The following is a 25,283-nucleotide window of genomic DNA, read 5'->3' on the forward strand; positions in this document are numbered from 1 at the left end:
TTTTTTTTTTTTTTTTAAAGAGTCTAATGAAAGAAATGGCCATTCCTGTGAAAACACCTGCCAAAAGCTGACAGGGCCAGTGCTGAGAAAGAAACAGTCTATTGGAACAGAGAACAATTGTCAGGCAGAATTTCTCCTTCAGTTTAAGCCTCAAGGAATAATAAAGCTTTTGTTGATACTGTGTAGTAATGTACATACTGTGGAGGGTTGTTTTCTTGGTTCTCCTCTGTTCTGCATGCCTCCAGACATTCTTTTATTTTCAGCTTTTTAAAAGACCAACCGTATTGTCAATTTGTATCCATTGTTGCTGAATGAAATGCACAGAAACCTAATTTCTTAGTAAAGAGGCAAGACAGCAAGATAAGCTGCAAGTACACGGCTTCACAGGGCAGATGTCTGTCTTCACTCTCAGTCCAGGAGAGATGGCTGAGCTTATGAAATATCTCCAGTTATTTTTATACCCTCCTATTTTCAAGTTTCATTTTATCTTTTCCTCTGCCGGTGAAAGATCACTGTTGCATTATTGTCTAGAGACAGGGAAATTCTGCATGTAGTTTTTAATCTTTACACACCGAGGTGTGCACTTGTGTCCATGGTACTTGAGCTGACAGATGATCTACTCTGTGCTAGTTCAGCATCTCTCAGAGCCACGTGGTAGCGCGACTTGCAGCTCTAGGAATGGTTTTCAACAATCAGGGCAGCATTTGAAGTCCCAGTAAAAGTCAGAGTTGAATAAAAGTGTAAATCTTTAAGCTGAACGTTCCGATCTCTTTGCACTGTGAATGATCCTATTCACTGTATAATTTTGATATTTGTGCAGCTGTCCAAAGGTTGTCTTTTTCAGTGCCTCTTTCAGCACTGAAGATGCTTAGAATTTTACTGTTTCATCATTAGTTATGGCTTCACTGGAGGCAGTGGGGCTGAATAATGTGGCCTCCAACACCTCTGGTGGTTATTTCTTGGCTGCAGCACAGTTCCAGATGCAATCAATTTGGAATTTTCTGCAGGGAGACCTAGAATGTTCTTTGGCCATGTGATGTCTGTATATATTCTGGTGTGTAAGACTGTTTTGAATTTGTGCTGAAAATGGTGTTGGTAAGAGAGATGGTTTTTGTTAGGACATTATGAAACATCAAAGATGCATAATTGAGATGAGAGTAAGATGAACAAATAGTGTGACAAGAGTGGACCCAATTTTTGTCATTGTTCTGGAATACTTGTTAAATGGTTACAAGGTCTTGCAGTGAAGGAGGCTGAGCAGAAGAACCAGCAACTGGGTGCTTCCCCCTTTCGTCTGCAGATGGCAGGGAATGGACAGTCTCTTGACTTTATCCAGCCACACTAGGCCAGCCTAAATAAGCTAGTGTCTCAAGCTGTGCTAAAGAGATTTGAGTGTAACAGGAGTGGCACAAACCTGATTTCCTTCTAGATCAATAAGAAAGTAAAATGTGGATTTGGATTTTGATGTGTTTCAGCGTGTAGCAAGGTCAGTGCTGACATGGTGAAGTTCAAGTCATCTCTCGATCTATCTCAGTGCCTGATTCTCTTTGATAAAATATTTTTCTTAAGAAATTAAGTAGTGATCAAATTCATGTTGTTAAGAAAAATCTGTTAACCTGCTGTAGTTAATATGCATTCTTTAACAAGCATTCTTTCCATATTGGCATTGGAAGCCAAAGTACCACTCTGGAAAGTAGAAGTCCTGTCCTAAAAACTTTGATTGTAATTGACCACTGTTAATCATCTACCTGACTTGTTTCCATGTTACTTAGTAGAGGTGTATTTGCTGTAGAATTTCAGTTAATTAGCTGCTTTTGGTACTGCTGACAATTCGGTTTCACTGGAGAGTGTGGGTGTAAAAAAAGTGAACAAGGTTGGTTTAGGATTTTTTTTTGAGTATATTTCATCCAGACTGCAATTCAGTATTCCTACTTGTGCTTTTTTCTGTATGACATTTTGACTTGAAGAAGTGAAATGGAAATAAGAATAAGCAACAGTAGCAGCAAGAAGCAAGCTGGGTCAGTTGGATGTGGTGATACTTTACGCTGTCACGATGCTGCCTTTCTTCCATCAATATTCATCCAGGGAGCTTATGAACATGGTTTACTCTACAACTCCCCTCAGAAATAATTAACTTAGATGCCGTTTTAAATAACGATTTAAAAGATGTTTTTGTCTTTCATTAATGTTTGCCTTTAAAAGAATTTTGTATCTTAAAATAAGCTTTAAAAGAAGCTGGGTGTATCAGAACACGTTGAAGTACAAATCTGGAGTTTGATGCACTGCTCTGTAGATAATGCAGCGTTGTTAGTGAGCATCAACTCAGCCTCAGTGGGTCTTTAATCAAGGTGTCTCATGAGTTGAGGGTGTCGTGGTACTAAGCTATGTAAAAATTGTTTAAATTTCTTTCCAAATCCCAATTCTGTGCTGTATTTGCATAGCAGGTTAGTGTTATTAGACACATATGGGAAATCATTCAAAATAATGAACTTTCTGACTTAGCTGTAAAGCTGCATGTTTTATAAGTGCACTCTGCTAGAGAAGCAGGATATAACTTAAAATTTTAGTTCCCCACTAAGTATAACTTTGCTTGTTTGTTTTGCTCTCACTTGCAGAACCAGGATGGATCATGTATCCAATCCATCAGCCTTATTCTTAAGCAGGACCCCAAGAGGCAAGTGACTCTGACTCATTCAGGAGATGTTTTGATCTATGACCAGTTCAAAATTAACCTGCCTTATGCAGATGGTAAGGAATAAAGCATATAAACCCGATAAAACACTAGAGCAATATTCTAATGGCATTTGTGCATGTTGTGATACTGTCAATATTGCTAACATACTGAAGTTAAAAGGCATATTTTAGTATCAATATCGTTTTCTTAAGAAACACTGTGTTTCTTAAACTCACTTTTGATGTACTTTTTACACTAATGGTAGGAGGTGTGCAGTGGCTGCACTGGACTAGTTGTCTCCTTTGTTAAGGTTGTATTTATTTTAACAAGTCCAAATGCCATCCCTCACATTTGCAAGGTTTGTTAGTTTTTGCCTGAGGGGACATTCTTTCCTCTTGAAAATTATTATTCTTGAATGGAATAATTTCTTCTCCCATTTTTGTAAGCAACTCATGTAAATTTAAGCAGAAAGAGTCCTATTGCCCCTTGGAGACGAGCTACAGATTTTCAGACAAAAAATGAATTTTGTTTCTTTTTGCTTTGAGTTTTTAAATCTCTGTCCTGAAGATGTCTGGCATTCTACATAGGAATATGTGATTGTTAGATTTAGTGTTATCTTTAATGAGAGCTTGATATGCAGATCATTAGTACATTTGATATCTGCAAGGCCTTGGCTCTTCGGGAATTTCACAAAAAATGCTTTAACACAGGAAGCGTGTTCCTGGTTATAGGATTAGTTTGTCTACAAAAAATGGTCTGCAATGTTTATATCTTTAAATTGATTTCATTTAGTGCATTTTAAAAAGTGTGGCGACTCTCACAAGTTTCTTATTTCGTTCTTAAAGTTTGAATCAGTATAATCTTTCATGAGAAATCAATGTTTAGAGGAAAATAGGAGAAAAAGTAAACTTACATAAGTGCTGTAAACCAAAACGAGTGAAATGACAAGAAACAAAATGTAAATTTCAAGCAGATTTCCTTTCCCTTTCAACAGTTTCTGTTTTTGCTCACCAGAGTTATTTGAAATACGGAAACTCTCCTCTGTATTTCTTCAAGTAAAGACACAGATTGGATTACAGATCCTCTACGACAGAGAAGGACTGAGGCTTTACCTTCAAGTGGATGAACGGTGGAAGGATGACACTGTGGGCCTCTGTGGAACCTTCAATGGAAACACAGAGGATGATTTTCTGTATGCAGAGCTGCAAGATTTTTATCTGCCAGTATATGAATATCCATAGTTAGAGTGGTAGATCAAATGTGTACTGAAGCTGAAAGGATAGATACCAAGAATAATTTATTTTGAAGGTTTTCATTAGTGAGATAGATAGTAGGGTTTAGTTTGCTAACAAAATCTATAGCTTCATCTACAGAATATCAAGCCAGATTTTGCTTGAAATATATATTATAAATATATATTTAAAAATATTTTATATATATAAATTTTTAATATAAAACTCTGGTGAAGTGTACATGATGCACAAGGGCTATTTTACCAGAAAAATGTTGTCCAAAATACAGAGTGGCCTACGTCAGGAACTTTCTGCCTCTCTACAAGAGTCTATCTCTTTCCAGTTCCTGTTTTCTCCTGCGAGTCCTAATCTGCTGTCTCTGACAGAGCCTCCATTGTTCAGTTCCTGCAGAGCAGCACCAGGAACAGGCTGCTCCCTGAGCTTCTCTTCCTTGGGATGCAGTGAGAGGTGGTCAGAGCTGCCCAAGCACCATAGTCAAAACTGCTGTTTGCCCAGTTTCTTTGCAACATACTTCTCACAGACACTAAAGAACAAATTGGCTTCCAGTGGATTAGAGTAGCCTAATGGAGCTGGGAGAAGAACACAAATTTAGGACACAACAGGATAGTTCTTTTACCAAGATATGATAAGGAAGAGTAGGAGAACTTATTCTCTCAAGACCATTGCAATTTTTCTAACTCAAAACTAATTGAGAAATGGAAAAGCTTTCCATTATATTTCCAGTTTAAAAAGACATATCCACACACAAATATACCAGTGGAATTTTGAACACTTTTTATTTTACAGATTCAAAAGTATTATCAGACTATTATTTATAATGAGACTAGGAAATACATAGACAGCATCTCGATGAAGCGATATTTCTGTAAAACCAGTTAAAATATTTCTGTTTGACAAGTAGTTTTGTAGTGTATTTTTGATGACAGCCGTTGGATTGCTCTCATGCAAGTGAGCAGCTGTTCAATAGTTGGCATTTGTGCAAAAAGCACTTAAACCTGGGGACTTCTGAATTGTGCTGAGACATGACACAGACTGTGGTGTTTAATCATCTTGACAGGTACGCAACCAGCCTGACCCACAGCGGATTTGGGAGACTTGCCCTAGGCAGTGGTGTCTTTTGCAACGCCTTCAATCCCAGCTGCTTTACCAGTGACAATACTCCTGACTGTGTGCCTAATGCAATCTTTTTCCTCAAGTGTAGCACTCCATGTTTAAATGCACAGTTTTGATCGTTCTCTCTGTATGATGTTACTGTGCCTTGGTTATTTTGATCAAAGTCTTTATCATTCAGCTTCTATTACCTGGGCCTCATGGGTATCAATTGCTTTTGCAGTTGTATTTCTGGATGCTTGGATTTCTTTTCTTTTCTCTTTCCTGAAAGGAAAAGAGCCTGGGAAGTCAGCAACAGACAGGAAAGTACAGGTAGAAGAGAGATTAAAAATGAATCGGATATCACTAAGGAGCCAAAAGTACAAATAAGGGAGTTCAAACTATCAGGACAGTGATGCTTATGATTGAATGAGTCATTCCATAAAAATGGAATTTGGTCTATTTTGATCTTTTCTTCCTTAAGAAGTCTCTAGGGGACATTTCTTTTGTTTCTGGGTCTGTACCTGGAAAGAGAGAGGAGTCCTGAAATTTAGGATTACAGTTTTACGGGGAAGTGCATGAGAATATGGAACAGTGAAAGAGGAGCTTGAATCAAAGGGTGTTAGAACTGAGACCATTCTGCAAATTCACCATGTTTTTTCTGGCTAACTTGTTTTGTAAAAGATCTCCGGTTGGAGTAACAGAAAGCACTCCAGAGCTGTTTGGAAACACGTGGAAAACTTCATCGGCGTGCGTTCTTGTGCGTGATAGTTCACAGGTGGATCCGTGTGATGTTCATCTGCAGGCAGGTGGGCAGTGAAGGTATATTCTTATTGACAAATGCATTTCTACTTAGCACATCTGTGCCTTTTTTCCTAGTTGGATCAGGTACAGCAATTACCAGTCCTACCCATTAAAGAAATTAGTACCTAGAGGCAGCTGAGTTCAATGCCCTAAGAAATCACAGTGTGTATTGTTTGAGGATTTTGTAATACTTGCAGAGGCACTTGAAACACATCAATTTTATTTCTGGTTTGCAGTTACACTGTGTTAAGTTAAACATGCATTAAAGTTTGGTAGTATGTTGTGTATTGGTGATGCTGCTAGTTAAGATGGAGACTCAAAACTACTGCAGTATTCGTTTTTGAGAATACTAAAAAAAGCCTAAATACTTGATAGTTGTCTACTGTGGAAGAGGATGAGTGGAAAAAAGATGCTTATGCACTGCCAGCCTATAGATTTAGCTGAAAGGGTCCAGGTGGGGTAATACACAGGTGGCTGATGCCATGAGGACCACAGATAGGTCATTAAGTCATCCTTTAATAATTATGAACTTTGTAGATCATCAGTTATATCCCTTTCACAGTTCCTACCACTTCTTGTATTGGACACTACGCACTTGTAAAGCCATAGAGGTAGAATATTAATTACGTTGCTGTAATTTCAGCAATGCTTGGGAATTGTCGTGTCTCCTGCTACAGCATCACCTGTCTTCTGAGTATTTACATGATGTGCAGCACTAAAAAGCTGCATTCTTGGTAACAGATTTGGACGTGAACCTTAGTTCTTCTTTATACCTGTGTAGTTATCAAAGATTAAAAGATTTATGTGGAAATAGAATATAACCATGATTGGTTGCATTGTATAGAAGACACTTTTTGTTCCAAGTCTTTTTGAACTCCCTCACTGAAACAGTTTTTAATCTGTTATTTGTGTAGCCTCTTATGCAGCGGAAGCTTGTAGCATCCTTACGAAAGATCTTTTTGCTCCATGCTACCCCTATTTGAGTCCTGTTCCCTATTTTGAGCAGTGCAGAAGAGACACTTGCAAATGTGGACAGACTTGTTTTTGCTCTGCTCTGGCCCATTACGCTCATCATTGCCGAAGGTTTGGAGTTGTAATAGATTTCAGAGGAGCTGTCCCAGATTGTGGTGAGTTTACTTTCACTTCTAGACTTAAATAATTACTGCCTGAGCACTTTGGAGACAATCAGAAAATAAAATTAAATCAATACAATCTTTTAAAAGAGAAAAGGATTAATTCTAGTGTGATCTTCTGTGTGCCGGACAAGGTTATTTTTTCATCAAGACAGAGTTAATAGTAGTGTTCTTAGAGGATTCTTCCTTTACAGTTTACTTTCTTTACTTCTTTGACCTATGAAACATTATAAAGATTTTTTTTCAATAGTTGGAGGACTTCAAATGTGTACAGAATTCAAAATATGTCTGTCCTTATTATATGGCATTGCACAGCTCGTACCATATAGATATTATTCATGAACTGCATGAATAGATTTCTTTTCCTTGTAGGTGCTAGGTTTATCTAATTTTTTAAATTAACAAGAAGAGGAATGATGGTATTTAGCAGTTTTAGTTGGATTACTGTCAACTTCTGCTGTCTGACAATCTCTTGGCTTATCCTCTTACTGTCAGCAACACCGGAATACACGAAGTGCTGAAGCAAGTGTTGAAACTTGGTATTGTTGTTATTTAGTTTTAAACAAAGAGAAGAATTCAGAATTTACGTATCTTTATAGATCACGTCTGTTATCTACTCCATAAAGCCTCACAAGCAAAGGAGTGGGATAATATTAAGTTCTTCAGTTTATATTAATTTTTAATGATGCAAAAGATATTGATAGGACATGTTAGGCTCTCACGCACCTTTTAAAAAAAAAATGGAATTGGAAACCCGATCAAACAACCTGAAACTGACACCCCTGATGTCAGAGTCTGGTCTGGCTCTATTAACAAGTCTGAAAATCATTTCTAATGAACATTCAAGAACTTAAAATTTAACAGTTGTCATCACACCATGTAATTATCCATGTTGTAGTGCATGATGAAGAGGATTAAGTTGGTCCAGCTTCAGCATCTCAAGCTGGAATATCTGTATATATATCTGACAAGACTGGCTCATTTGCTTTAGTTATGGCCTGAATGGCTGTGTCCACTTTTGATTGAAAGAGTCATTCAAGCCATTTGATTTTATTTAACTTTTCTGGAAGTAAGTACAGTTCTCTTATTTAAAAAGTCATGCTTGTAGCATTTAAAATACGTGAATCTGTTAGTATTTCAAGAGCTTCAGACTTTTTTCAGTAGAGCTTTATAAGAGACATATATAGGGAGAGATAGAAGAAAACTTAAGATGGTATTGTGCAACATCTGCAAAGTATACACATTTTATTTAATGCTTTTAATGTTTTCTTTAAGGTGCTGTGCACTTCCAAAAGCCCATACACAAGAGCCAAGTATTTTCAGAGTTAGAGGCAAAAAGGCTTCAGCTGTTCAGTTTCCACAGTGTAAATCTGGATTAACTGCACAGACTCATTGCGCTTGTTATTACTGTGGATTTACATCTGTGTAGTTTACACAACCTAGTGCCAAGATAGCAATTTTAGTGGAATTTAATGTGATTGGGAACGAAAGAATGGAGATGTTTATCAGAAAACTTTTGGGAGGTACTTGAGTCTCTTGCACTGCAATTTGAGAGATTTGTTTCATTTGGACAGCTCTTTCATGTGAAGATACAAAGGAGTACAGTACTTGTGTATCTACCTGTGGCAGAACCTGCCAAGCACTGTCTGTGCCAGAGACATGCAGCAGTGGCTGTGTTGAAGGTTGTGCCTGTCCCTCTGGAATGTATTTGGATACCAAGACTGAACAATGTGTGCAGAGGTGGGTAAAATTGCAGTTCCGATACTCACACCTGTTGTTTTGGACCACCACATTCGCAAGTCAGAGTGGGAAGCTAATAAACATCTACCCTTGTAGATGATATGCATCTGTAAACTTGACAGGGTCTCTTAGACTTATACAGAACTGATGTCTGTGTTAATCAAAAATAGCTTTTCTATAGCGTGTACACTCATCCAACATCATCAGTGCTAGTTCTTACATTTCTGTCTGGTTTTTGGCATATAAGAGATGCAAAACATAAGGTTCCACTTTCCTACTGATTTGGTTTGAAATGTGCTTGAGTTGTATGGCAGTACTGAGGTCAATTTCTTTCATTAAAAAAGAGCAAAACAGAACAGGACAACCACAAAACCACCAGCTAACCAAAAAAAACCTCACCTAAACCAAAAAAGCAGCCAACTGAAATTTGAACAGCAATTAAGTCAATGGGAATTTTGTTTTATTTCTTCAGTTTGGGTTAATCAGTTACATGTTTTTTCTCTACTCCAGAAATGAATGCCCATGTTACTTTCAAGGAATTGACTATCCCCCTGGAGAAAATGTTGTGACATCTTTAGGTAAATGGTAAGATACAAAACTGTGTTTTCACATAACACGTAATTGTGTCACGATTTTAAGAGCTCTATCAAATCATTCTGGTTATTTTGTTGGGTTTCCTTTTTGTTGTTTTAGTTATTTTTTAATGAAATATACAGAATAAGCCTGCATCCGTTTTCTACGTTTGACAAAGGTCCTTTAGAATTCAGGCTTTTTAGGCTGCTGTGCCTTGTAATGCAGTATATTGAAGTGCAAAGCAGAAAGAAAGGCACAATAATTTCTTATATCCATACCAATGTGGAGAGCTTCAGAAAAGCTCAGAGATTTCCTGACTGTCCCTAGATCTTCATTGCTATTCTCCTTCCCTGTACCAGATTCTAAGTCCTTTTATGAAGAATTATTAAGAATCTGTCTTCCTCTAGTATAGAATCATTTTAAAAGAGCAATGTGGCTTTTGCCAACTAAGGAACAACACAAAAAACTGTCAGCTGCAGCCAATGGTAAATAAGCATCTCTGTTACTGTTCCTTATATTTGGCATTTGTTTTTGTCCTCTTGCTCTTCCATTTGCATCATCGCAGTCATGACATTAGAGAAGAAAGCTTGTTAGATGATCCTGGATGCTGCCAGATGCATCCTTTTCAACAGTAATTTCTGTCTGGAGAAGGTTAAATAATGTGGACAACAAGTTCTGTAAATAACAAGCTTTCAAAAGTAATATCTGAGCTCTCACTGCTTGTATCAGTTGTTACAGCACTTAATTAAAAGCAGAGCAGACTGAATCATGTCTGTGACAAATCAATGTAGTGCTTTAGTTTGTTGTAAAAGCCACATTAGAGATTGGTGTTGTCAGGCATCTATTGCAATGGGGGCACTTAGTAAGCACACACAAACTCATTCTTACTCTTGTTGATGCTGTGATGATTTTTTGCCTTTTCTTTTACACCCCTGTTACCCTTTTTTACAATTTCTGTATTCTTAGTGCTTTTTGCCTACATTCTTGGACTTGTTGGTCAGGCTAGGAGACTAAACATTTTAGAAGCTTCATAGGTGGGGGTTAGTGTGCTCCAGACCCCAAGGTCCTCTCCAGAACACATTCTATTAGATAGAACCATCCAGGGGAAGGTTCCTTGGGGAGGGGGGCTCACTCGAGCCTCTCATTGGGGAATCTTTGATAGATTTGCTAATTAGTAAGACCTGTAATGTTATACCGGATCTATTGGGGGGTGCATTGTGATGTGCATTTTCGGTGCACTCGACCTGGACGTGTGCACCTAAGGATCCTTAAAATAAATACCAAGGTAAAATCCCTTTTGCTCTTCTAACCGTGTTTGACTCTTGATTTTAAGACCAGGAAAAGGCATCATTGTCAGCTGTCCATAAATACTGATTATTGTAAGTCGGTATCTTACTCATCAAGTTGGCTTATTTTTACCTTAGGGCAGATTCCCTGGAGGGTGCCAGACAGCCCATTCTGCATATGGGGCTGTGCAAAGGCTGGGTGCACTGTTGCCTGCCCTCCCAGGGTATTTTTGTTTACAGAACATGTGCCAAACAGCACTGGCAGTCAAGGGAAGGGGCTTCTCCTGGTAATCTTTAATCTTCATCCTCAAAGGTCTTGTTTAGCTAATTTTGCTGAGCACTGTGATGGATACATGGCTGAATGCAGACAATGTGATCATCCACAAATGCAGTATCCAAAAAATTACTGTGGACAAAAATAATTTTTCTGTTGATTTCAGTGGAATCGTTTGGGATCAGGCAGCTTATGTTTCGTGTCAATGTGTTAATAAAAATAAAATCTACTGGTTTATAACTACTAGAACTTAAGACAGAATTAGAGATCTGTGTCTCCCATTTAGACATGATTTTTACTTGTGTTTTAATAAGGCTGTATATAGATCTGTTGGGAGTAGTGGCTTTCAAATGCAGAGGTACAGACTGTCAGCTCCTGACAATTGCCTTGTGCTAGGTGATACATTAGGGGTCATGTAGGAATACATGTGTGGATGAAATGGAAAAAAAACCACTGTGTGTTGAAGTTGTTTTATCTGTCACTTTGTTTTTATTGGAAAAAAATTATGATCTTTAATATATTGTCCCTGTCCTTTTTCTTCTCAGTTTCTTCTTCTTTGGAACTTCCCACTTTCAAACTGGAATTTCTTCTCATGTTTTTCTAAGGAATAGCTTTTCTGCTCTGTTGCTTTCAAGCAGTTCTTTAAAATATTTCATTGATATTTTATCCATATTTGAGTTGCCTCCCTCTCAGTTGCCTTTGGTACTCCTTTTCCTCTTGCCTGAGTGATACTGTTCATTCCTTGAGCACTTTTCCTGCAGGGCTTTGGGGTCTAATGTGTTCACAGAGAGGGTGTAGCACATACAGAATTTGATTCTGACTCTGCTGAGTAGCCGTAGGAGTCCTGGGGATGCCTTAGCCTTTGCAAAAGAATGGGAAAGCAGTGCTGGATTTCATGGACTCTGCTTCTCTAGTGAAGACCAGGACCTGAAACTAAGCCAGCACAGCTAGTTTTCCTGACAATGAGTTGCAATAGGAGCTGCTACCATTTTAGAAAAGTACTGGACTATTTTGGCTCTAATTAGAAAGGAGCAGACAGTGTTAGGTTTCTCAGTGCTTCCCTGCACACAGTGTCTTGTTAGGATTGGGTTTTATGCAGTTTTGAATTGTTTCATGGAGGGGAAATGTGTGTTGGGGAGCAGTATAGGGGTATATTCCTGTACATATTTTTTTGTCAGCCCTTGCATTTTAATTTGTAATCAAGCTTTTGCTTTATGCATAATTTTAACTAATGTTCTTCATGTGTTAAGGCAATGAGCACTTTATCCACAGTTATAGTGTTCAGTGCAAACATTTGCAAAATTATTTTGTATTGATTTTTTTCCTGCATTACTAAATAGAATGTATTAATGTTTTAGATCTTCCTGGCTCTCACTACGTCTTTGTGTATTTCCATTGCAGCCATTGCAGGGATGGAGTAATGAACTGTGATAACAACATAATAGGTGAGTGAAGAGAGGGAAAAGATACTTCAAGTCCAATGAATACATTTCCTCCAATCTCTGTGGAACCTCTTGTCTGAACTAGAAGACAGTGTAATGTGTACAAATTAACTTCAGGAGATCCATAATTATATATTTGTGTGATTGAAAGTAACACTCCTGCTTTGTAGCAGCCTAAATGTTCAAAATACTGTTAAATCAGAGCAAATTTTTTTCCCCAGTACTTTAAAATACTATTTTTTTAGATTGCTAATGTAGGTAAGCTTAGCTGCAGGATAAACAGCAGACCTTCAGAAGGGCAGACAAAGGTTAGCTTTGCCCCAAATAATATGAGTGTACAAACTGAACACAGCCAGTAATTTTTCACAGATACGTTTTCTTCCCTCCAGAAACCCTGACTAATAGAAATACGAAAAAAATTATTTTGTCATATTTTGCAAGGCAATGAATCAACTGCTTTTCCTACTACAGTGGATTTCATATGGCATGAAGTATTACAGTACATGCTCGTGTTATGATTCTCATGTCAGTGAGAAAGACATTTATTTGAGGTTTCCATCTTGGAATTGCCAGCTCCTTGGCTAGAAATCTGTTTCCCATGCACTTGAAGGTGGTGCTTTGACTGATTTTTCACAATTTTTCCAGAACCTCTCTCCTTAACAAAAAATTAAGTAAGCAGCAAACCCCAGCAACTGACCAAAACCAATTCAAAACACTGACACTACTTTTTGTGTACACAGTATGCTCAGTGCAGCCCAAAAGTAACAGTACAATAGGGTTGCTTTGTTCACAGTCAGTGGCTTCAGCAGGGCAAGTGAAATATAGGTCTCAGATCTTCTCTTGACATTTTTTTACTTTCTCTTGATTTTTGTTTCTCTGTTGGTAGTACATTTCTGTTTTGGAGAACCAATTCCTGAGTAACAGTTTAGAAAGTCATGTCCCTTACTAAAGGAATATATTCTTTTCAGTATTTTGTATGAGAAATATAGGTTTCTGTGGAATTAACTATGTACAGGAGAGGCCACTAAATGTTACTAGCATTGCTGGATGTTATATTTCTGTGTTACAAACCCTCATTGCACACATTATTTACAGAATACAAAATTTCAGGTACAAAGACTTAAAGCATTTGTCAATTTTCTCCCCCAGCACACAGCTGCCCGGTTGGACAGATTTTTATTAACTGCAGTAATCCACAAGTGGATCCTGAGCTCAGCAGAGAGAGGACTTGTGAGAATCAGCTGCTAAACCTCACTTTCTCAGCACACCTTCCTTGTGTGTCAGGTTGTGTCTGCCCACCCGGGTGAGTATGGATAGAGTTACATCTTTTGGTGCACAAACATGACTGAGTAATTAATTCTGTTGAGGATTTCTACTCAGTAGAATTCTACTTGGAGAATATGAGATACCAAAGGGTGAGCATCAAACTTGTGAAGGCTTATACCATGGTACTGCCTCTTGAAATCATAACGAATGCTAAACCAAGAGACAAGTGGAGTTAAATACCTCATAATAATATGATCAAAATAACGAGAACGTAGAATTGGCAATGAAATAATTTGATTCAATCTGTGTGTTACAGCAGAATTGTGTTTATCTAGATTTTTTTTCAAATATCTAGCCTCTTATTTTAACATTTGGCTGAAGGAGACAAGTTTATTTATTCATAGGCATAATTTTCAGTATTTTTTCCCTCAAAAGGATCTCTTAAGTCCTGGGGATTTATGCTGATAATGTACAGATGAGCTGTCGTGGAATCAAGCACTGTATTGTTGAGATAATTTTGGATATAGAAATAACAATAATGTGTTTAAGTTATGCCAGCCTTGATGGGATTTAGTTTCTTAAGCACTTAGCCTGGAGATTTTAGTGTTATAATTCTGAAATTATTGTTTATACCTTGAGAGCCTCCTTAAAACAAAGGGTAAAAGCCAGAGCCTCATTCGAACTGTGTTGAAGTAGCTCAGTTGAAGTCTGTGCACTCATACTGAGTGATGTATAGTTATTTCTATCTCATGATAAAATATTGCTACTCAGGATTTGGGGATTTTACTTTTAATACTCAGAAGCATGAAATGTCAAATGATTCACACGAAATGGAACCTGTAATTAGTTGAACTCACAGTGTGGTACCGTTGTGAAAAAGTGCAGTGCTAAGGTAGATATTTTCAGAATTGCAAAAATTCACCCTCTTGCACCAGGCTGACATATGTCAAAGCTACCTTCAGCAGCACTGTATGGCTGGCAACTCAGATCATATAAACATTTTATTCTCTGCTGTTTTGCTGTGCATAACGTCTGAGCTTGTGATCTCTCCTGCTTCCTGGTGAAATTTAGGTCTGCAATTTAAGCAACTACATTTTTTTCTAGCATTGGAAGACTCAGTGTCAAGTGTTGGTGATCCCAAAGCTCTGATAATATGGTTTTATGGTTATAAGGGGCAAAGTGTTATGATTTCCTGGAGATAAAAATACAAAATAAAGAAGTTTTGTCTTCACTGTAACTTTGGCAAACTGAATTCTGTTCTCCTATGGCTGTACATTGCCTGTAGAGATACTAACACAAAATTATATGGTTTTGGTTTCTTGGGGTTTTGTTTGTTTGATTTGGGTTTTTTGTTTGGGGTTGTTTATTTGTTTTGGTTTTTTTTGTTTTTTTTTTTTTTTTGTTTTTTTTTTTGAGGAGGTGTGACGGGAAAGGCTTTTTTGTGTTCCAGAATTTTACCCTCAGTGCTGCTTCAGGTAGAATTAGGAAACAGTGTTAAAGCCTAGAGTTTGAACTAGGAATGTCAGTCTGTACTGATGAAGTAGAAATTAAAGTCACTTGCAAACTTGTCAACACTGATATTTTAAATATTCACCTCTAGGGGTGCTATATTGCTTATATAGTTATGTTTTTATTTGAGGTTGCTTTAGGAAAAATTAAGAAGATCCTAAAGGTTTGTGGTTTTTTGGTCTCCTTTTGGAAAAGCGAGAGACTTATGCTATGTATTAACTATGCAGGTTTTTTTATTTAGATACTGAATCTTAATGATGAAGGAATTTTGCTAAGAGTTGCTTTTTGGATAGAAGCTGGATGTGAAGAGCCCTAATGTTTTAAGTCAGTCACTGAATTCACACTACAATGATTCATGCTGCAGATTGAACACAGTAGAGTCAGAATCAGTACAGTACAGTTATGAAAAAATTTTAATTAAATTTTTGGAAGAGAAAAATGGGTGAAATACCATTAGCTTTACACAATACCTCCTCCTGTGTTCATGTCAGTTCAAGCAGTGCAGGATTCAAATGCACTGTGGATTTGTGCAACTTCAAAATCCCCTTTCGCAGCTATCAGTTCTTACTGGTGAAATGGAAAACTGAGCTGACGTTGTCCACTTTAAAAGGGTAAAACTGCCATGGAATTTCTTTGATCTTAGCATTAGTCCTTTACCTGAAATTATAAGTTTCATTCCTTTATTCATGCTTTTGTTCCTCTTTGAGATCTTGCATCAGTTTATCTTGATTCATTACATGCAAGCTAAGCTGATTTAAGTAGTAATGAAATCAATTTAATGTGTTTGATTAATTGATTTAGGTAAACTAATTTAAAAAGTGAGTGAGGTAAAGCAAATATGTCACAACTCAGAAACCTGTATAGGAAGCTGTGTTTTTTCAGGAGGAAGGACCTTTCTGATCTGTTTAGTGGTGTGATTATTCCTCAGTGATACCCCAAAAGGTACTTAACAAAAAGGGAAGGAAAGAACCTGTTTTCACAGAAGGTGCCCTTAAGATTTCAAGGGGGCAGTATTTTTGTTTTGCAGTCTGTTTTTCTGATGTCTGGAGTCTGAAATATTCTTTCAAATAATTCACTACTTCTAGCATTCCTTCTTTTTTGTGCTTATAGCACAGCTGTGCTTCATTCTTTTTACTCTGCAGTGAGTAAATCAAATGCAAGTAAACATGCTTAAGTAAATACCTAAATTTGCAGGAGATCATTCTATAGGTTACAGTTCTTAAGGCACAAAAATTAATGACATACTTTCCATCTATTTTAGAAGCTGTTGAAATAAAATATTAATTCTCCTCAAGCTTGCTTTCTTAATGTTGGTTCACACTACTTTGCCTGACATATTAAGTAATTTTAAAGACTTTATTTATGTTTTTTCTTACTGGTTTTCATCTGTCACCATTTAAATGGAAACTTTCTATATTTCTATGTTGCATTTCAAAAAACTAATACTCTCTCAGTGCATAATTTTTCAAGTACATTATTTGAATTACATTTGCTGCTTCTGTCTTTCTATGAATCGAATGATTTTTCCCTCCTTAACTGTACCAAATGTGCATGATTTGACAGGGAGACAGAATCTTTAATCAGAGTGCAGAAGAAACAAGGAGAAAAGACAGAGTAAAGGAAAAGGAGGGGAAAAGCCAGTAGTATCTTCCTACATTTCTGCATGCTGTGTGACATGTTTGCTCCAAATGGACATATGCTGGTTTGTGCCTGTCCCTGTTCCATTGGTTTTCCATGGTCTCCAGTCAGACCAGTAATGATCTCTGAAACAGCTTCTGTTCATTGTTGCTTACAGCCTGCTCTTGGTGTTGCTGTCAAGAAAAGCAGTCACTTTCCTGAAGGAATTGTGTTTTCTCGCTTCCCCCACTGACAGGATGCTACCCTTTGACTGCAGCATGAGTTGGATTTAACTGATCTATGCTGTATAGAGTGTACAGTGCAAAATTTATACTGTATTTGCAATATATATAGTTTTGTGGGAGTATTATAATGGTTGGAGTTAATTATCTTAGAGGTCTATTCCCACCTAAATAGTTCTATGACTCTAAGCTGAGCTTAGACTTAAAGTCTAGAGCTTAGACTCTAGACTCTAAGCTGTCAGATTTTTTGAAGACAGGTACTTTTATTTGGACTGAATCAGTCAAATTGTTTATGTCGATATTTATTTTAGATCATGTTATCCATTCATATTTCCATTAACTGAAATATTTAGCAATTTCCATGTCTATTTTATATTAATTCAATTTTGCTGAAAAACCAAGGCCTTCCAGTCCCTAAATATGAATAATAAATACAAATTCTGAGAGTTATGTCAATAGCTTGAAATACATATTGTCCCAGATGCAAATAGTAATGTTTTCTATTGCTTTTGTTACATCTGCCTATTAGATCTTCCTAATTTTTTGCCTTTTATGGTTTTGTTCCCTCTATAAAGCTCTGTTAATTAAACCAACCACTATACAATTAACCTGAATCTGGGAGTCTCTGCTAACTTTGCAGTATTTGGAAACTTTAGTTAATCAAATAATTACTTTTTTTGGACTTTAAATCATGACCAGACTTCTCTTCCTAGTCATGCTTATAAAACTGGCTGTAATTTTCTCCTTGTTTCAGTGACTTTTTAAAATTTGCACTCAATGTTAGTACTGCAAGGGAATAAAAAGTTATTTCTCAGCTGGCTGCTAGTAGTGGTTATCTCTGTGTCCAGGTCACTTAATTTCTCACAGCTCAGCAACATCCAATACCCAACTCAATATTTTATAGAGTGTCAACACACTGACCTTAAAAAGAAAGCAACACCATTCTAAAATAACTAAGAACACAGTGTGCTCCATTTTCCCAAGCATATGTATTTATTTTTATAAACGACCTGAGTCCGTTTGAACCTCAGGAGCACAAGGCAATTGTATTGAAGTTTTCTTTTTTCCTTGCACTATATGTTTAGTTGTTTATAGCTATGTGAGCCACTGTTTTAAGCCAAATGTCTGATAATTTTTTTTTTTTTTTCATTTAGGAAAAACAAAACCCGACCTTCTTTCTCCCACCCCCACACCCTGGAGATAACTGTTGTTATTTATGACAGAAGAATGTCTTTTGGGCTGAAACTGGACTCTACTAAATTTGAGGAAATTTTATATAATAAGAATTTTTCTGTTGCTTTTCTTTCATCACTTACTGCTGTCATAAAATAGATCAAGGAAGAGATAGTAAATTCAAAGCTGTAGTATCCAGTAATTGTAATGAAGTTTCATAACTAAGGAATATAATGCCAGATTTTCCTTACAAAAATTTCTAAATTATCACTGTATTTCTGTGGTATGTATCAAATTACACATAAGGGGCTTAAACACATTTTTGGAAGGTTTTATTAAAAGAAAAAGAAAATTCATCCCTTTCTAATTTTCAGAAAGAAAACAATGTATGTTGTCATCTTATAAATGTGCCTATGGACAAACAAACCTATTAATGGGGGAAGAATACAGATGAGTTTCAAATATTTTTAGAAAATCAATCTTTATGGGTGCAATTACACTGACCATGTTACAGCTTAAAATAAGTCTCCTTAGATTAAATCAAAGTCTTGTGCTTTTGGTGTGAATTTAATGTCATTTTTCAGAAGACCTACTGCTCCTCAGTTTAAGCTCAGAATTTACTATTATTATTAGCATGAAAATAAAAGCTGTGTTCTGTCCAAACCTCTCGTTTCTGGATGGCCCTGCTGCTGCTATCAGGCTAAGTATTTTTAGTCTTTTGCTTCTGATTTAGGCAGAGTTTTGCAGAGGTCTGTCAAGAAGACTTAAATGTTTTCCAGGCAAATAAGGATTAACCCCTATGGGGATACATAACATCATGGCTATGCCCTTGACTATTTCCTCAGGAAAATACAATCCTCTTACAAAGACTACATCAACATTCATGTATTTGGAATGTTTCAGGAACTAATATTTATCCACACTGGATTTTATGCTGGTTTCTATTTCTGATGGCTATAGACACAGTGTGCTAAAGGTGCAGGAGCTCATTTCCAAAGAAAACATCTATTGCAGTGCCATTGCAAGACAACCCAGTTCTTTTCCATCATCTTCTGCTTTGCCAACTTGCAACTTTCCTTGATATATTTTAGAGTTCCTTATTTCTTCTTGCAATACTTACAAACCCTTTTGGTCTCTTATTTTGTAGTTTATACCAGCTGCAAATAAATCTCTAATTTTTTTTTCTGTACTTGTATTAATTGACAGTAAAACTTCACCAGCTTCATTGAGATTCTTGAGCACATGTTCATATTACCTTCTGCTTTCTGACTTGTCTTTAAGAAGAGACATATGGAACTCTGTCACTTAGTTCAAAAGGAGGCTTCTATTATGTTCAGAGTTACTTTCTGAAATTCTGGTGCTGGTGGAAGGGGGGTTTCCAATCCAGGGTGAAGCTGCAAAAAAACTCAGTTAAAGCATTGAAATCATTTGTTAACACAGAAGGATGGAAATGTAAAGTGAGAATAATGAAAACCTTCCAAGCATATTGCAAAATTACTTAATATTTTGGTATAATAAACCAGGGGAAAAAGGAAGAAGAGGTTGCAAGGAGCTCCCCAAACAAGAGAGAAAACAGTGTCTAGACAGTGAGTGAACTGTAGTGAAGGCATTAGGTGCTACAGTAATGTTGCCAACATGGGATTTTTTTCTCAAAATCTGTCTTGTTTTCTGGTTAGAAAGTCATGGGTGGCAGTGGAATTCTGGGATTAGAAATGCTCTCTTCCCCTAAACTCTATTACAGACCTTTGTAGGAAGATCTGTGAAACCCTCAGAGAGCAAATTTGTAGTTGTGGCAAAAATATTACGTGGCTGCATAAATCAGTTGATGTCAGACTGTTGCAGAAGAGAGGGGAAGGAGCCTGTCCAATATACAACTTGTTGAAAACTCCTCTGCTGAAGAGGGGAAAGATTTTTTTTTTTTTTTTCCTAATGTTTTGGTCCAGGTTTGTGAGTTTTGCAGAAGCAAGGAAGTGTTTGGTGATTGACAGGTGACATATTACTTCTAACAGTGCCTTTACCAAGACTGTTTACATATTTCTGTGTGTGTGAATGCAGAAAGCTTTAGCTAATAATGAGATAATAATGAAAGTGCATGTTCAGCAAAAAAAATCAGCAGGGTGAAGCAGGATAGTTGTCCTTGTCTTTGCAGTTCATTGTGAGCTGGACAGTAAGTATAAGCATCAAGAAAAATGTCTGATACTTCAAAGAGGAGCTGTGCAAGGCCTCTCTGTAGGGTATTTGTGGCAAATTCTTAGATCATTGAAATCTATCCATTTGCTTGGCTTTGCAAGAGAGAAAGCTGTTATCACTTTTTTTTTTTAATCCAGCGTAATAATGTGAGGAAAAAACTGCATTTAGTGTTACCTTGTCAGTGTGATCTGTGTGTCTGAATGTGCCCCGTTCAGTTCTGAGCAGCTTTAAACCAGTGGGAATTTCTCACAGCTGATTGTCTCCAAGTGACACAATGCTTGAAATAAGTATGGATTACAAAGAACACTTCACCTACCCTGGAGGAAAATTACAGTTTTTCAGTTTAGTGGGGAAGGAGGGTTTATGATGTTCTGCATGTTCCCATTCATAAGCCTTAGAGAGCTGTGAATTTGTCTGATAAATAACACACTGAAGAAGAGTCTAAGTCAAATGCAAATTACAAATTTGTACAATATAATTTGTCGAATACCAATTACCAGCTCATTAATACGAGTAAATAAAATGTGCTGTGATAAATTCAATGATGAAATGTTTCCTTTTGGATAGCAGGGGAAACAAAACAGTATTGTCACCCTGTTTGTCATGGCTGTGCCTCACAGCCATCATGTCTTGCCCACGGCGCTGTATCTTGCCCAAATTACAGTGCTAAACATCAGGAACAATATACAGATTTTCCTGTGTTCCTAACAGGTTTAAAATTGTATTACTACAGAGATGTGCTGGGATTCCAAACAAATTTATCTTGAAAAAGAAAAAATACTATCTTCTTGACAGTACCATTTTAGGAGGCTGTTTATTTTTCAATACAAATGCATTTCAAACGTTAGAAACAAGGATAATCATAGACTACATGGTGCCTGTAAGGAATCCTTTTACTATGGAACTGGCATGCTAGTTGCTCTGGATTCTTGTGTTGTACAGAATGGGATCCTGGATAGGATCAAAACAACTTGGAGCTGCAGCTGTTGGAGTGAAAGACACTGCTGCAGCTTGTCAAGAGTTCATGTTTTACAACTTTCATTTGAGAGATTGGTTTGTCATCACAGCTGTTCTATCTGTTATTGGATCCTCAGGTCCCATATTGGTAACACTTTGCCTGTCCAATAGCATTACAATATTTGTAAAAAAAATGAATCACTTTTTGGAGGAAATGCAACTTTCCCGGGCTCAGTAAAATGATATCTAATTTAATAAAATAACTCAATACTTCTGGTATATCTCCTGATATTTATTTGTAGAATCGGCTTGAGATCTCTATCTATCTCTCTTTGTCTAATTTCAGATTTTCTGAATATTATCAAAAAACCACAAATGCTTTCCTTTAAAGTTAGGACTAGTTACTCTATTTAGTCTTGCTGGGCAAGAATTCCTCTGTTCTGTCTCTATTAAAGTAATCTTTTTCACTTTATTTTTTTTAAAACAGTTTTCTATTTTTATCTGATTCTCTAGGAGTTGTGTGTGAGCACAAATTCATAGCATTAGTCTTGAACTATGAATAGCTATGCATATGGTTAGCTCTGTTATCATGAAAATCTTCCCTGAAGACTGTGAGGATACTTCTGCCAATAAAATTGAGTATATTTGTAATTGCTTGTGTGAAGGTGCCTGTCATGCAGAAATAAATATAATTAATTAATATAATAATTTCATGCAGCCAGGATAGCACTTCTGATATTGATTAAGTTATTCACAGAGCAAGTGGCATAACTTCAGCAAATCTCTAAATCAGGGAAGGGAAAGAAAAGAAGAGGTCAGGAGGAAATCCTCACTTAAAAGTCCTTAGACTAAATATGCCACTAGTTTTGGATAGTAGGAGTACATACAACAAGAACAAAGGGCTGTGATGGCTCCCACATCTCATGGGTTATCTCTTGGCTTCAGTTAATTGCAATTGGCTGAGTTATAAGAAATCTGGTGAAATTTAGAGGATTTCTTGAAATTCTTAGTTTCACTGACCTTAAAATTTGTATATTAACGAGTCAATCTTCACATGGTTGGTGATTAAAGGCTTAGTGCCTGAAGTGCTGGCACTTAGTAAGGATAAAATATTCAGGTACCTGTGAAAGGAAGACACCAAATTGCTCCGACCCAATTACTATAAAATTGTGCCTTTTTGGTTTCAGAAGACTTTAAATATTATTTGGGTTTCAAAGGTGGTAGTAATTTTAAGTTTAGGAAAATATTTTTGTATACCAGGATACCAGCTATACTGCTGCTGATTGTGTATTTTCTGTTCTTCTTTGACAGTCTTGTGAAACATGGGGATATGTGCTTGGATGCAGATGAATGTCCATGCTCATGGAAAGGAAAGGAGTATTTTCCAGGTGACAAAGTAGTTTCTTCCTGTCATACATGGTAAGTGGAGAGCTATTTAAGTGATTATTTCATTTTTGTTGTGTGTTTTTAGGTTGCTTGTTTTTCCTTCACGTGTTTTGATCATGAATTTCACAGCAGATCATGGTAAATCATCTACTTTGACTTCATGTTTACATTTCTTCAAAGAGCTATTAAAATTGGTTTCGATTTTGTTGTTGATTTAAAGAGCTTTACATAACAAAATAATAGCTGTTCAGGATCTTCTTAGTTTTTAAAAATCTTGATTTAGAGCATGATTTTTTTTCTTTTATTTTCAAGGTCATGGCTAGTATTCCCAAAGTAAAATCCCTTAAGTATTACACCTGAGTGACATTTTTTAAAGCTTTTTACTTACTCATTTTCATACTTAGCATTGAATCTGAGCAGTCTAGAGACCAGAACATAACTCTGTGTCCATAAGTATGCACCCACTATTATGTTAAATTAAGGGGAGTACTGAGCAACATCATGTACTGAGCAAAGAAACAGACAAATTGATTGCTGATATTGCATATGTGGATAACTGATGAATCAATCAGCTTTCAGAGGGAGAATTGCAATAGGCAAGGGTTGATAGGATCATTTAAACATACTCAGAAACCTACTGCTTTTAGTATCCAGTGTTGTAAGTGCTGCATGTACCCTGCCAGGTTTCCTTGAGCACTCTCAGTGGGATGTGATTTACTGCCATTTTAATAAGCTTCACAGGAGTGTGAAAATATACCCCACCTACCTGATCCTGAAACAGGCTTGTTTCTTGCTGGTCCCTGCCTGTTTTCCTCTCTAACCTCTGGATGTTGTGAGCTGGCACCAAGCAGTGCTACTTGTCTTACCAGAGCCTCAGAAAAATCAGCTCTACTGCCAAGAACCAAGATGCTGTGGCAGTGGTGTAGCCTCCAGATTCTCAGCAGAGCAGTTCCCTCCTCTTGTGCCCTTCTTGTAGCTTACCAGGAGCATTTAACTGGTGTCCCCTGGTGGGCTGCTGCTCCTGGCCTGCACAGCTCAGGGTAGCCTAGCCCAGGGAAGGCTCGTCCAGTCAGCACCAGGCTCTGCCTTGTCTGGTTGCCTCAGTAGCTGCTCTAGAAGAGATTTGTAGCCCTTTGGTCGACTGGTGAAGCGACTTACAAGCCATCTCCACTGGGCAGGCAGGTAAAGCGACCCGGGTTATTCACCCCCTTGTTTCCAAAGGCCTCTCCATGTGGACCTGGTGTGGGATTGCTTGCATTCAGAGAGAATTAATATATCCCATTCAATCTGTATGAGACTTCACCAAAGGCAGCAGCAGTGCAGGCAGAAAACCACTGGATATTTAGCCTTCTCTCACTTTTTTTTTTCCTGAGGCCAGGCTCAATAATTAATGTACAAATCCTTAAGGTTGTCATGCCTTTTGTAGTCTTCCATGTCCAGAAGCAAAGACAGATTTAAGTGATAATGGCTTTTTAGCGATCAGTTGTCTGCTAATAGAAGGGAGTCTGCAACAAGCTCTGCTTGATACAAAGCATATAGAATCTCTGAGTCTGCTGTGTGTTCATGCAGGACTGTGTATCTGGTATGTTAAGGGAAATGTGCAAAGCATGAGAGTGCTTCTGTGCAAACAAACCCATTTAGGCACTCATAGAAGTTACTGTATAGCAGGGTTAGTGCATGGAATTACTGTACACTGATGATAAATATCATCTTACTCATATCTGATGTAGTGCTAACAAAATAAATATTCATTTGATTTTTCTACTGAACAGTAACGTGACAAACAAAATAATTTCTTAAGTCCACAAAACTACCTGTGAACTGACAGGACCTGTCAGCCCAAGCTCTGGGGTCTGACTGACCTGTAGTTCTAGGTTCCCCCAAGTTTGGTTTTCTGTGCAAGTGCCCGAAATATTAAGCGTGTAGTGACCGATGACAAAATAAATATTCATTTGATTTTTCTACTGAACAGTAACGTGACAAACAAAATAATTTCTTAAGTCCACAAAACTACCTGTGAACTGACAGGACCTGTCAGCCCAAGCTCTGGGGTCTGACTGACCTGTAGTTCTAGGTTCCCCCAAGTTTGGTTTTCTGTGCAAGTGCCCGAAATATTAAGCGTGTAGTGACAACATGAAACACAAAAGGTTCTAACGCTGAGGGTATCAGAGCAACGTTTTGGTGGGGTGCCGTGCAAGGTAAGATGGGTTGTGCAGGTAGATGTGCTGGTCTGCTGTCATCATGCTGAGACCATTGAGCAACTGCTGGTCACTGTGGGCTGCTGAATTGGGCCTCCTGTATTCTTTAACAAAGACTTCTTTTTAAAAAAGCTATTTGAAGTTTAGAATATGCTGGTAGTTCTGCTTTTCCAACAGGGCTCTCTAGATAACTAAATGTTCACTTAGTGTGAAACAAGCCTGGTGTTTTGAAGACATTTGTGTACTTCTTAATCCTTTCCTTCTGACTATAAATGTGTTAAGAATCCTGAAAAAAAGAAACTATGCAAAGGAGCTCCCTAGTCTTTACATGTTAAGAAATGTTTCTGCACAGGCCCTTACGAGATCAGCATATGGAGAAGGATTTGAATAGGCCAAGAGTGAAACTAAAACCTAATGTCTCAGGAGAACATGAGAAGCAGTGCTTAGTCTTCCAGTCCAAATAAAATTTCTTCTGTT

At 37.3% G+C, this 25,283-nt stretch overlaps 1 protein-coding gene across 1 annotated transcript in view; it reads left to right on the forward strand.

Annotated features, from left to right (window-relative positions):
- Window positions 1-25,283, forward strand: part of OTOG (otogelin) — a 95,232-nt gene that overhangs the window by 20,876 nt on the left and 49,073 nt on the right. Inside the window, exons 14-22 of the mRNA XM_017726562.1 lie at window positions 2,616-2,748; window positions 3,689-3,866; window positions 5,701-5,825; window positions 6,735-6,947; window positions 8,528-8,693; window positions 9,204-9,278; window positions 12,228-12,271; window positions 13,418-13,571; window positions 22,534-22,641. Of these exons, the coding sequence (XP_017582051.1) occupies window positions 2,616-2,748; window positions 3,689-3,866; window positions 5,701-5,825; window positions 6,735-6,947; window positions 8,528-8,693; window positions 9,204-9,278; window positions 12,228-12,271; window positions 13,418-13,571; window positions 22,534-22,641 (1,196 nt within the window). The remainder of the gene's footprint in view (window positions 1-2,615; window positions 2,749-3,688; window positions 3,867-5,700; window positions 5,826-6,734; window positions 6,948-8,527; window positions 8,694-9,203; window positions 9,279-12,227; window positions 12,272-13,417; window positions 13,572-22,533; window positions 22,642-25,283) is intronic.

This window comes from Corvus brachyrhynchos, unplaced genomic scaffold (assembly GCF_000691975.1).
Source record: "Corvus brachyrhynchos isolate BGI_N302 unplaced genomic scaffold, ASM69197v1 scaffold62, whole genome shotgun sequence".
NCBI lineage: Eukaryota > Metazoa > Chordata > Aves > Passeriformes > Corvidae > Corvus > Corvus brachyrhynchos.